We start from the raw sequence: 14,255 nt of genomic DNA, 5'->3' as shown, positions 1-14,255 counted from the left end.
TTTAGCCAAGTTAACATATCAGAGTTGGATGGTTGTATTCTTGTCAAGCAGAATTTTAAATTGCATAGTACAATATATATACATAACTTTCCCTATTTCAACCCAATCTAGTGTATTTTTTGTACATACAAAACTTCCCTATTTCAACCCACTTTCAATCATCTCTACAATCTCCCCTTCCATGTAACTTGCTCAGTTCCAAATCTGAACCCCAAGTTAACCTAGACCCATATCTAGATTTTCATATGCACACATTTGATGATTAAGAACATAGAGAAAATAGAAGAGACTTTTTATTTGGGGGGGGGGGGGAGGAATACTGCTTTCATCAATGCTTACTATAGTTATACATGCCTGCCTGTTGGGTCCATGCTAGAATGTTGGGCAGCACACACATAGAATGAAGAAGCTTCCCAATAGACAGTAATATCACCAATCACCCTGATATATGTATGGTACAAAAATACATGTGTTCCAATCAAATTGCTGTGACACAATTTCAGACAAGCAGCATCTATTCAAATCTCTACACACTGAAATATTCAAAGAATAGATTACCTGATAGCTCCCTTTGCCTCCAACACTCCCCAGGAATCACATTGTCTGCCTTAACATGTATCCTCCATGATATGTACTATGCTGCTGAAAATATACAGAGAGAGGCATTCCTGCAGAACCCTTTCAACATCTTGAAGGATAGTCCCACATAAGCACCCTTTAGAATATAGAAATCATGCCAAAAAAAAAAAAAAAAAGGAAAGGCAAATAACATTTGAAAGAATGATACATATACAATGATTATTGTAGTGGGCAATGAATCTGGTAAAACAAATGGCAAGCAATGGTCACTTTTATACCTATGGCTTGACACAAGTGCATTTAACATTGTAAAATGTCTTTGACCCTGACAAGATTGCTTCTGAGCACTTCACACACAGAGTGTTAATTAGTACTGCCATCACCTGATGAAGGCACAAGTTGAACATTTACCATGCTGGATTGCCACTTCCTCTCAGCATTCCCTGTGTGGCTGCCTATCACCATGTGTACGCAACTATTATTACCCACCTGGCCACCAATTTGCATACATGGGTGGACATGAGCAATGTGTCATGAATATTGTCTGACCAAAATGGCAGGCACTGATGGCATTTTCAAGCCTAACCATCCTCTTTCAGATAAAAATAATGCTGAAATTTACACACCACACCGCCTTGCGATTTTCTGAGGAAAAGAAAAGTTCATCCTTGCCCTCTTGTTGAACTCTATGAGATATACCCAGTTCATGTTCCAAATTGACATAACGGTGAGGAATTATTGAAAAATAAGTCATACAGCACAATTTCTACATTTTCCTTGCAAGAACACATATAGCAATTAGTCTTAATTTTTATTTGACTTTGTCCCTTGTCAGGTGTATCGATCAGACCTCAAAACCTTCATCAAAACTGAAAGAATCATGTAACCCTCCACACCCTTCTCTCTAAGAGTTGTCTATGATGTTTATTTTTTGCAGCAAAGATGCAACTCTTTTTGCATAATTGCACATGAATTATCAGCACAAGATACTCAATAAAAAAAAATATTAAAAAACAACAACATTAAAGAGACATCTTAAAGGGACTGTTACAGTACTGATTGAGGTAGGGATTCATGTTTTGAACATTCCTAAGTGAGATAATGAGAAACCTCTTATGAAATATGAAAGAGCATGTAATTTTAAGGAGTATTCAAAGTTTATTTGATGAAAATTGGTTTTCAAATGGCTGAGATATCAAAAAAAGTGATGATAATAAAAGGCAACAGGCCACGCCTTTTATTAGGATCTCTTTGCTTCACCTTGTTTTTGGATATCTCAGCCATTTCAAAAACGATTTTCAACAGATAAACTTACTTTTGATGCCCCTTAGAATTGCATGCTCTTTGACATCTCATACAGTGGTTTCTGAATAGCTAGCAAAACGTTATAAGCTAAATCCTCACCTCGACCAGAATTGTACACACCCTTTACTCTAAAGTATAATTTCACAAAATCAATCTCTGTGACATACGTCTTGACTCATAAACATGTGTAGTACAGCAACTTATTGCCATGTGAAAGACATTCATGAACCACTGTTTGGTAAACAAAAAACAAATGTAAGTCTTTGAAAATGTGTTCTAAAGACAAAGAAAAACCTTAAAAAGTATCAACTTTACATACCATATATATACAATTTTAGTTTCCAAGTAATTTCATGATGGTCAGATATCAGCCACTGTGAAATTCAGTCATCTTTCACTAATACTGGTATTCATCGTTTGAGGTTACTCCAGGTGCGTGCATGCAATAACTGAGAAGCCACTGGGATTTCAACAGCCATGCCTGCATTATCTTATCTTGCTATAGAAGGCCTTCCTTGGTAATCATTGCTATCAAAACATACAAACTATTATCTAATTGAACTTTGTTCCCTTACAGAAAGACGTGACTCAAAGTAACAGATACTGCACAGCAGGGAAAACTAGTTTTTATGCCTCCGCCACGAAGTGGTGCCGGAGGCATTATGTTTTCGGGTTGTTCGTCCGTCCGTACGTCCGTACGTCCGTTTGTCCGCATTCGTTTACGCGATAACTTGAGTAATATTCACTGGAATTTTACCAAACTTGGTCCAAGTATGAAGTATGATGGGGCAATTATTTGATTAGATTTTGGGTGAAATCGGCTAAAGGTCAAAGGTCAAAGGTAAAGGTCAAATCATGAAATTGTATCCGTTTACGCGATAACTCAAGACTGGGTGGAGCAAATTTCACCAAATTTTGTCGGAGGATGATGTATGATGGGACAATTACTTGATTAGTTTTTCAGTGAAATCGGACAGAGGTCAAAGGTGAAAGATCAAGGTCACATCCTAAGTTTTATCTGTTTACGTGATAACTCAAAACTGGATGAAGCAGCTTTCCCCAAACTTGGTCCAAGCATGGAGCTACCAAAAAGATGGAGTAACAACGAAGGCCACCAATATTACGTAACCCAACTACAAGCGGTCAGTTCTGACAGACTTCAAAGCACCGCACTCGCTGGGACGGCTTAACTCGTCCCGCAGGGGATACTTTGGCAAACGATGCTCCGAGCCGCAAAAATGACGTCATACTCACCGACATTGCACATACAATATAGTGCTGTATCGAGTCGAAAACTCGACTTGCAACAACATATGGCTGCGCAAAACTTTGCTGAAGACCACGCGCATGCGCATAATATCCACAGGCAAAACAGAGGAGATACCGAGTGCAGTGCACTTTGAACGAACTGAATTGGCCCATGAACAGCGAAGGTACTGTACAGTGTATTGTCGTCATGCTTTGTGACTGTGGCGAGTACATACCCTAAGAATAAAATTCTTAATAAAAATCCCTCACATTTCTCCACATATTTCAATATCTGTCCGTAAAGCTGACATTTGAAACTACAATCTTACGTAAGTGTTGACTGCGTACAATTGCGTACATTTTATCTATACCGTTGTGAAGCCAGCTGTTATTTGTCTTTGTGTTTGTTCGGGACAGCGTGACGGCCATTATTGATCGTGTCGAGAGTGCAGTGTTTGTTTACATGCCGGTCGTATCATATCGTGATTTACATACTAAACGACGGTATGACATGTTAAACAATTTGTTACACTGCAGATTCACTATTTGTAGCTATAATTACTTCAGAATCATGTTAAATCGACTATGCTCGAAGTCGACGGGGCAGTTGCAGTTTGTGTAGTCCCATGCATTGACGTTCCATGGTGGACCATGGAGCTAGGTAGCTCCATGGTAAGAACCAGTTTGCGAACGCGCTGCGGATGACGTCATTGTGCGTACGCACTGTCTCATCTGTCATCGCTCTCGCTCACGGGGGCTTAGCGAGGATTACTTTTTACGAGTCGGCTTCGAGCATCACTTCAAAAGGACCCCAACCGTTGTTACTCCATCTTTTTGGTAGCTCCATGGTCCAAGGATGATGTATGATGGGACAATTAGTTGAGTAGATTTTAGTGACATTGGCAAGAGGTCAAAGGTCAAAAGTCAAGGTTAAATGCTACAAATGTTGCAATTTCCCCCATATCTATGCAATGCCCGAAGGTATTTTCTTGAAACTTGGTGTGGACATGTACTACTGCATAAAGATTCTCCAGAGAGAGTTTCATGTCGTAAGGTCAAAGGTCAAAAGGTCAAAGGTTAGGTGAAAATGTTGCAATATTACTTTTCTCGCAAATAGTTCAATGTATCTTCGTGGAACTTGGTACATATGCATGTACTGTCTGGCAGGGATTATTTAGGGAATTTAGGGGTCATGGGTAAATAGTCAGGGGGTCAAAGGTCACAGTCAACTCCCCAAAATTTTACTATTTCCCTCATATACTAGTATATGCAATGCTTGCATTATTAGTTTCAAAACTTAATACATGCATTGCCTAATGGAGATTCTGCGGGAAATTTCCAGCCAGAAGGTCAAAGGTCAAAGGTTAAGGGTCAAAGGCCAGGTTTCAATGCCCCCCCCCCCCAAAAAAAAAAAAAAAAAAAAAATCTATTTTGTACTGTCATCACACTCTTTCTTCGTACCTTGGAAATTACTCAATGCATAAACTTCCCCAAAACTCCCCAAATATGTGTACCTGCACTCTTAGAAAATTGTAGCAAACCCAGTTCAAAACATTTCTGACAAACCTGTCATTTCAATATTTTGCCAGTTATGTGAAACTATCATGGATCACACATTGTGAAGACATTGTACTATACGCCTATTGGGAGAATCATGCATTATGGCGGAGGCATCAGTCGCCATAGCGACATTTTTTTTTTCTGTTGTCAACCACATGTATGTGAATAAAGAGTACTGTTCAATATACATTTCATAGTCATAGTAAATATTCACTGTGAATTGCTATGACATTGATTGGTGACCCATGAAAGAGCTATCAATTCCTGGTGAAAGCAAGCTCTCAGAATGTGCACCCTTCTAGCTGGCAAGACCTTACAGCTTCAAGAAAATATTGTTAATACATGATATAAATGAGTTCAACTGAAATGTCCCCTGAGCTATAAAAAAAAAAATGAATACCAAAAATCATGTATCATCATCATGTATCATATGTAGTACCTATGGGCTTGCTAAATTTGTGTTTTTCCATCCAGATTATTTAGTTTATCATTTAAAAAATGCAAAAAGCTACTGGTCTTGACCACAAAGACTTTTTTCTTATCCTAAACCAAATAATGACTTGCAAAGGAGAATTTCTACCTCAAACAGATCAACATTTACTAAAATATAGCAGCTATTTGATAAACATTATCACTTTTTATACATTTCATTCCTTCCTGAATCCTGAAGATTTTACTCAAATATACATAAGGCTACTTAGGACCAAAAGTACACTTGCGGCAAATATGGAATGTGTGAAATAGATTAAAAGCGAAGTACAGTCGACTCCCGTTATAACCAACCAATGAAGTATGTGATGACAGATAGCTGATAATTTTTGGGCCTGAATTTTTACTTCATTGTGACCAGAGTTTGGTTATAACTGTGTTTGTTATAACAAGAGTGCACTGTATACCCTCATACACACGGGTGAACATTGACAGTGCTTCTTCTTGAGCAAAATAATGCTATGTTTACACCGCTTTTTTCTTGCGTAGAAATGCATTGTAGTAGAACGAAGAGAACAGGTACAGCATACTGGCCCCATAGAACATAGAATATATGCAGAAGCCATGATGTAGGTAGCCGATGGTGTTGTGCACCAGCCCAATCAGGAACTGGATGATCTGGAGCTCCGTGATGCGGGGTTTCCACGAGGGCTTGCCCTGCGGATGCTGAGCCGTGTAGCCGTAGTAGTAGTAGAGGCAGACGTGAACAAATGAGTTGATGGCGAGCCCGAATGCAATGCCGGCCCAGGGCGAGTAGTGGTAGGCAAAGTCTGTGAGGAGGACCATGCTGGCATGGTGGTAGACATGGAGGAAGGAGATCTGGCGCCGTTTGTGGCGCAGAATCATGAATGCAGTGTCCAGCAGTTCCAGGTTCTTGGTGGCCCAGTACAAGAAGAAGCTAACCAATGCAAGAAGTATGAGAAGTGATATGTAGGTACCATGCATCTGATTGTAAGACAGGAAAACTTCATCCTGAAAGCCTGTTGTAATACTCGTGTCCAGTGAAATCAGACTAGCTCCAGTGATTGCATGCCTATATACAAGTAGCTACTGTATATGTCATATATTGCATCATATGTCTTTTTTTTTTTTTGTTAATCCTTCTGAGTGGTTGACTTCACGAATGAGAAACAACATGATGGAGACAGTATGTGATCCCTTCATCAGAGAAGTTACTAATTTCTGACTACACCACGTGTATTTCGGGAGTTGTTAATTTTTCAAACATCAGTAAACTTGTGAAATCGAACAAAATATGCAAAAACTTTGAAATATACCATGTATACAGTACATGTATAGAATGAACTTGTTTGATGGGTCAGAAAGAATTAATTTGTTCATTTGTTGTTTGGCTTGGGTTGTTTGTTTGTTTTTCTATAATATGTCAATGTGAATTGGATATGCTTGGTAGCTTTTCAAGAACTATACATCTGCAATTACTTTGATATATATCCCTTGCATGAAACACTAATATTTGGGTGGCATGACCATTAGCAAAACTACTGAGTCTACAAAATTATGGATGTGCTATCATTAATTACCAACCTTTTAGTAAGTATCGGATTACCATCCTTGAGGAAAACAGACTTTGCGGAGAGACAGCCTGTAATGAAGCCAATCAGAGTGCAGGCACTACAAAAGCTGCAAAAGTAGTTGTATATCACCATCACCTGCAACAAATTAAAAATTTCAGACAGAAAATTATTTATAGGATATTAATAATAGTTCTAAACCTACAGCTCATTAAATATTGTTGCCTTAGCATAAAATAACATCAGTGTGAAGTAGCACTTGCTGTGAAAGAGTGATCAGATTTTTAATAAACGTTTCCCAGTGTATTGTGTGTTCTTTGATAAAGCTCTTCCAACAATTTTGACTTACAATATGCATAATTGCAATTACCAATCAAGCAAAGAAAATGAGTCAATTCACTGATTGATATGCTAGCTTTGGTCATTGCTGCTATCAATATTAATGTGTAAGCACAAAAATCTTTTCAAACACATGGGGCAGTGAGTTTCACTGTGACAACCCTGTTGAATATAAAGTGCTAACAAGTAGATGCAAGAGCTACAAAACAAAGTAGAGACAGGACACTTTTGTTGGGAACAAGATTATATATCAGTCATTCAGTAGGAGAGTTTGTTCCTCGTCATCATGATTATGATGCAGGGAATATAAAGACAATGATTCACTGCACTTCAGCGAATATTCACTTTTTCTCCTGTCTATCTGCTATGAGCTCTGATTGTTTGTGAAAGTACACACAGGCTGGTGATAGACACCCACACACGGAACAGATACAGCTTATCAAATAAACAAACTTTATCATAAGGGTAAAGTTGAGGTAAGAGGGTTGGTACAATACATAGACTTAGTGATGAGTGAGTCAGAAAAATTAGATGATTTTCCTCTAACTACGTGTACATTATTTTTATAAAGTATAAAATTTTAATCAATGCATGATTGTGACAAAATTATTGTAAAATTTCCTACTATGTTACTTCAGAGAGGGAGTGTGAGATAACGGATGAATGATCAAATAGAAATATAGATAACAGTACATATTATACACACATAAATGCAAGAAAATATTTCATCTAGTATATGAACAAGTAAGTAAATGAATAAATTGATCAATTAACAAACAAATTTAAATAAATACATACATACATGTACATACATACATACACACATACATAATTGACTAAAAGTAAAGTAAAGCAAAGTTCTAAATGACTTACCCTCCTGAGTGAACAGGGCTTTGTAAGTCGCTGGTACAATGGTGACACCCCAATGATGATCAGATAGAGGACCATGACAGGGAAGGACTGAAGACCAATAAAAGTCCTCCCCACAGTGTAGAATCTTTCACTGAACATGATGGACTTGTATTGGTCGTGGTCTGATGTAATATCAGCAATATACGCTGAAGTGACTATCTGCAATGATGGACAGGGAAACTAATTTGTCATTGGGTCAAGGCCTAATACAAACACAGTGCTCACAGCCCCCCCCCCCCCCCCCAAAAAAAAAAAAAAAAAGGTGACTGAGAAAGAATGGAAGGAAGAGAAGAAAGATGAAATCATGTTTAGTCAATATGAGTTAACATATTGATGCTATCAATGTGCATTGTGTACATTATGTCATCAATTGTGTAACAGAAATAAGTACCGGTAAAAACATATACATGTATGATGTTGTTCTTGCTAAAGTGTGTGAAAAAAGGGTAACCCGCAGCTTCTCAATTAAATTGGTTCAACCCACCAAGTCATGGAGAAAATTTGGTGCAGAAATTGTCATCTTGGCATTATATAAATTGGTATCTCTGATGTTCAATGTTACATATTGCGGATAGATTAGACGGTACAAGTTTGTTAATTTGAATCAGCATGAAGTCACAATGATAGCCATATAAATGCACTAATATGGTGTTCAAGTATATACTTGCTTTGTTTCTCAACTGGATTCTCTTAATTAACTGTTTATTACAAATAAAATATATAAAACTAGAAATGTCGCTTTGGCGACTGGTATGCCTCCGCCATAATGCATGATTTTCCCAATAGGTCTAGATAGTACATGTGGACACTGTGTGATTACATTTTCACAAAATTGGCAAAATATTGGAATGACAAGTTTGTCACAAATGTGTTGAATGTTCACCTTCCTTGACGTAGGTCTAATTGGATGAATAGGAGAGCATGTATCTAGGGATTTAAGGACTTTAACTTGACTTTGAACCATTCATACATTTAGGCATTGAGTAATTTTCAAGGTACAGGTGTGGAGAAAAAGTGCAATTTCTGAATTGAATAGTAAATTGTTACCATTTTCATCTGGCCCTTGACCCTAAAATTCATGAGATAATTACTTTCAGGTAGAACATGCATAATATGTACTAAGTTTCACGGTAACTTGAGCCACTTCCGAGATATGGAGGAAAAAGTTAGTTCAGCACTTTCAATTGATCTTTGACCTTTTGACCTTCGAGGCAAAAAGAGAAAAAAAAACTTTCCACAGAATTTCTATTAGGTTACACACGCATACACCAAGTGTAAAAAAATAACCCTGCTGGCATTGCATAAATATGAGGGTAATAGTAAAATTTTGAAGTCTTGCACTTGACCTTTACCCCTGACCTTTGACCCCATGAACCCTACATTCTCTAGATAATCACTTCCAGTCAGTACATGTATATACTATGTTCCATGAAGATACCTTGAACAATTTTCCAAGGTACAGAGAAAAAAAAGAAGTTTTAATATTTCTACTTGACCTTTTGACCTTTGACCTTTGACCTCATGACCCAAACTTTCACCAGAGAATCTTAATTGGGTAATACATGTATACACTAAGTTCCAAGAAAATATCTTCAGGCATTCAACAGATATGGTGGAAATAGTGAAATTTTATGTATTTGATCCTGACCTTTTGACCTTGACCTTTGACCTCATGACCCAAACTTTCACCAGAGAATCTCAATTGGGTAATACATGTATACACTAAGTTTCAAGAAAATATCTTCAGGCATTCAATAGATATGGTAGAAATAGTGAAATTTTATGTATTTGACCCTGACCTTTTGACCTTTGACCTTTGACCTCATGACCCAAACTTTCACCAGAGAATCTTAATTGGGTAATACATGTAAACACTAAGTTTCAAGAAATTATCTTCAGGCATTCAATAGATATGGTGGAAATAGTGAAATTTTATGTATTTGACCTTGACCTTTTGACCTTTGACCTTGAGCATGTGCACCCAAAAGTTGATAGGCACAACTTCACCCCCTAATACACATACATGCCAAGTTTCATTAGAATACCTCAACAGGTTTCGATAGTTACCTTGTCCACAAAATTCATTACGGACGGACGGAAGGACGGACGGACGGACGGACGGACGGACGGACAACCCGAAAACATAATGCCTCCGGCACCACTTCGTGGCGGAGGCATAAAAATCCAGCATGAGGCCATGGGTACATTTAGGGCCACATATCTTTTGAAACAACAGCAATGATCTGCATACATGTAGTTGCAATGCTACCCAACACAACCTGATCAAACAATTCACACAGGCACTCACTGGACACTGCAAAAATAAAGACTCCTTTACAAAAATTTAATAAAGACAGAAATAATATTGTAACAGATGAATAACTATGGATATAAAATGATGATGATGGAGTAATAGTTTAAAATCATAAATTTGATTCCAAAAATAATAACATAACTGCTCACGCACAAACATTCACTGCCAGTACTTCTGCAGTAGATGAATAACACTTGATCAAAAAAGAAAATACACAGACTGATACATGTAGTTATAGCTATTCGCTCCTAAGTATAGGCTTTAATACACAGCCCTAATCGCTGTATACAAGTATCGCACGGCGTCTAGTCAGGCTGTAATTCGCTCTTCAACGTGCTACCATGATACTTTGGACAATAATCAGATGCCACGTATTTGCCTGTTTAATAGACGACGTTTCAGAGAACCAGAGAACACTAACACAAACAACAAATAATAACATACAAAGACTCCTTTGTATTGTCATTAGCTTCTGTATGGCTATTGAACTTGCAGGAGTTAAATTGCAGCCCTTCTACCGAACTATATACCTTAAAACGCGAAGCCACCTGTGTACAAGGAGCGCCCCGGGGTTAGTTTGGTCCGTTAGTTTTACCTCACCCTTTCGCGAAGCCACCACAAGCACACGTACAATTTCATGCAGGGGTTCCCCCCGACCAACAGAGCCATGCACTAACGCACTACCGGTACAGATGACTATTGTTCACTGTACATCATAAATCATACCATTCTCGATTGCTTGCTATGCACAACAAGCTACTGGTACAAAGGTAAACAAGTGCAAAGAGATATTGGTATTTCACAATTCTTCACCATATAATGTTGAAAGTGCAGTTATACAGTCTTCGCAGGCATACGTCCCCGCTAAATCTAATTAAATGCCTTCAAGCTGGACACCGCATGAGGATCCTCGACCATCACTTCCGGTGATACTGCAGATACCAGGCCCTAGGGCCTAATCGCTCAAACACGCTGTGCAGCAGGACTGGTGGCGGGTGCCTCGATCGCAGGTCCAGCCCACAGAACTCTTACACAACGCCCTCCGTACTATGGGTGGGGCCGGGATGCTGATCACCGCCTGGTTGGGTGATGGTGGTGGCTGAAAAACGGTTTAATTTGGAAACATTTTTATTAAAACTATTGTTCACAATGTGTATGTCTAACAATATCTAACATCGATGATAAGGGTTCAAATATTAATATTGGTTGTTTCTATCCCTACGGCGCACATTTTAGAATTATTTTGAAGCACCAATGCTGGGTTTTAGTTTCATCTGCATTTGGTAAATTATACCTTTAAGTTAGAATGTTATATTTTGCATACAAGTACATGTACTTTCTTTTCTGTTCTCTTGTATATGTTGGAAGTCGCTGGAAACGTCATAGATTTCCCGTTTTCAGAGACTCCAACCCAAAGCACCTTCTGATCTGGAGATTCTCCCGCCTGAAGCCTTGCAAACGGGAGATTCCAAGTTGATGTGTGCGAAGCGCGAAATTCCCAGGTTCTAGATGCTCTCTAGTGCTATCTAAGGCTTACTTTTTCAACATACGATAGCAATAAGTAAGAAATCCTTTCCAACGGGAGACACAGAGCCAGGGCGGGAGAAATTAAATCATAAGCGGGAGAACGGGAGATTTTGCAAAAATGGGTTTTCGGCGGGAGATCTCCCGTCGAAAACGGGAGAGTTGGAGTCTCTGGATTTTCTTGATCGATTATAATTTGTTGAAAATTAGAATGAAAGTTTTCCTCAAACTTTAACCAATCTTATTTTCTTATTATTGTCAGGGTTTGTTTATTCTAAAGAACAAGTTATCTTTTAGGGTGAACTTCCCCTTTAGGTTTCACACACAACGACCTGTGAATCCATCTATTTCAACGTTTGATGTTGTATCTCAGCTCAGCAAAAGTTGTCAATTTGTACAGCCTGAATGTATTAACATAGGATGCATGCAGAAAATGCACAGAAATTGGTTGAGAAAATATAGCACTAATACTATACACTGTAGTCATGTGAGCGGTTGAATTGGCAGAAAGGAATGGAACCAACTTTATGAACATCCCAGCTAGCAGGGCAGACGGAGGTCAAAAGGACGTCTTAATTATTTTGGTCGCAACTGGTCAAAGTGGTCGCACGTCTAGTAATGACCAAGAAATGACGTGTTTTCAACATCATTTTGAAAAGAATTTATCACGTCATAATGGACCTCCTGACGTGAATTTTACGTTAGTTTTCTACAAGGTTCTGAAGTAAGTCCACCCAGATACTGGAATTTCGAGTCGCGCCATGTCCATCATGAACAGCTTCGTCAACGATAGATGTAGATAGATGTAGGGTGCTGTTCGTTATTTCGAAGGTTCGATTTTCCGAAGGTTCGATATTCCGAAGGTTCGTTAATCCGAAACACACAATTCCCTATACCTATTCAATTTCAATTTCAATTTCATTTCCATTGAATAAACAGGTTAAATTATATACAATACATTTACAGAACATATTTGTAGCAATTTCAAAGAAAACGTACATTTTGGTCACGAGTAACATCAGAAATTCCTTTCTAAAGTATAATACAAAGATTAGAATGGAAATGGGGAGTCGCACTAAAAAGCAAAGCTTGTAGGGTATGGGACCCTCGGAAAATACGTACACAAAATCAAAGAAACCAATGCCAACTGACATGAAATTAACTTAGGAAGGAAAAAAGAAAGAAAAAAAAAAGGAAAAAGTAGAAAAAAAGGGGAAATGAGACTACTATGGTACAACACACGCCATCGTGGACACAAGCACACTGGACTTCATAATGTAAATGCAATGATAAAACGCTCGCTGGGTTGATATTGCGATGGATTGGGTGCATAATATTACCGGTATGAATGCATAGGAACAGATATAAAAAAAAAAAGAGAAAGAGAATAGACTCACTGTTGTCTGGTACAATAAAAGAAATATCTGAGGAAAACTTATGTTGGACAGATTATTTTCTTTAAAAGATGATTCCTGTATGATATCTTAATACCAGTCTTGTAAAACAAAGAGGCTAGATAACCCGAGAATCAAGAAGGGTTCGTTAATCCGAACATTTTTTTTTTTTTTTTGTGGCGTTATTCCGAAGGTTCGTTATTCCGGAGGTTCGTTGATCCGACAATGAAATAGGGTTCGTAACCAACCTTTGGAATAACGAGCTTTGTTTCATTTTCGGATTAACGAACCTTTGGAATAACGAACTTTATTTCATTTTCGGATTAATAAACCTTCGGAATAGCGAACCCTATTTCATTTTCGGATTAACGAACCTTCGGAATAACGAATCTTCGGAATAACGAACTATAATCATAATAATGGGTGGTGCTATCATCGTTCAAACGTGTATAGTTATCAGTTTCCTCTGAATGCATATTATAAAAACTCAAAAGTTGTGGCTCTGAACTGATGCTCGATGCTCCAAAAATCTTAAATTTGGCTAATATCCGGCAAAATGATTTTCATTTGGTTATCGTTTACCATTATTAAAAATAAATGAAATTATTTTGTGCCAACAACACATTATAAAACGATCGTTTCAAGTCGCCTCTACAAATGTGTATTACTAAGTCTTGAGAATCGGAGCTGTGGGTTGGATTTTTTTTCTCTCTCTCTCTTACATAGTAGACATAATTATGGTTATGCTGAAATTGATAGACTTCATACTAATAAACTGCTGCAGCTCTAATATCTCATCACTTTTTATGTGTATACGCTATTCTTTTGTGTGTGTTTGTACGATACTGCACGACTTCGAGACAACAAATCACGCACGGCTTCCCTTTTTGGGTGTCAGTCGACAACAAATGGTTTGTACACATTTAAACTCATGAACCCACCTGGGAATCTGATGACAGTTAATGCCAAGTGTTTGTTTCTATATATCGATCATGAAGTTTGATAAAAAGTTACGAGTATAACAAGAACTCGAGTTTTGGAGCGCGCTCGGTAACCAGC

General features: G+C 38.1%; 1 protein-coding gene across 1 annotated transcript; it reads right to left on the bottom strand.

Moving 5' to 3' along the window:
* Positions 1-5,082: 5,082 nt before the first annotated feature.
* LOC140226456 (very long chain fatty acid elongase 5-like) lies at positions 5,083-8,116 on the bottom strand. The gene is made up of 3 exons (XM_072306924.1): positions 7,926-8,116; positions 6,727-6,851; positions 5,083-6,079 (listed from the first exon to the last, which is right to left on the bottom strand). Exons 1-3 carry the CDS (start codon positions 8,061-8,063, stop codon positions 5,647-5,649), a joined length of 696 nt encoding a protein of 231 aa, XP_072163025.1. The 5' UTR covers positions 8,064-8,116; the 3' UTR covers positions 5,083-5,646.
* Positions 8,117-14,255: the final 6,139 nt, after the last annotated feature.

The sequence above is a fragment of the Diadema setosum genome, chromosome 1, assembly GCF_964275005.1.
Source record: "Diadema setosum chromosome 1, eeDiaSeto1, whole genome shotgun sequence".
In the NCBI taxonomy this organism is placed as follows: domain Eukaryota; kingdom Metazoa; phylum Echinodermata; class Echinoidea; order Diadematoida; family Diadematidae; genus Diadema; species Diadema setosum.
Note: the sequence above shows the minus strand (reverse complement) of the source record. Positions and strands in the feature narration are given on the sequence as shown.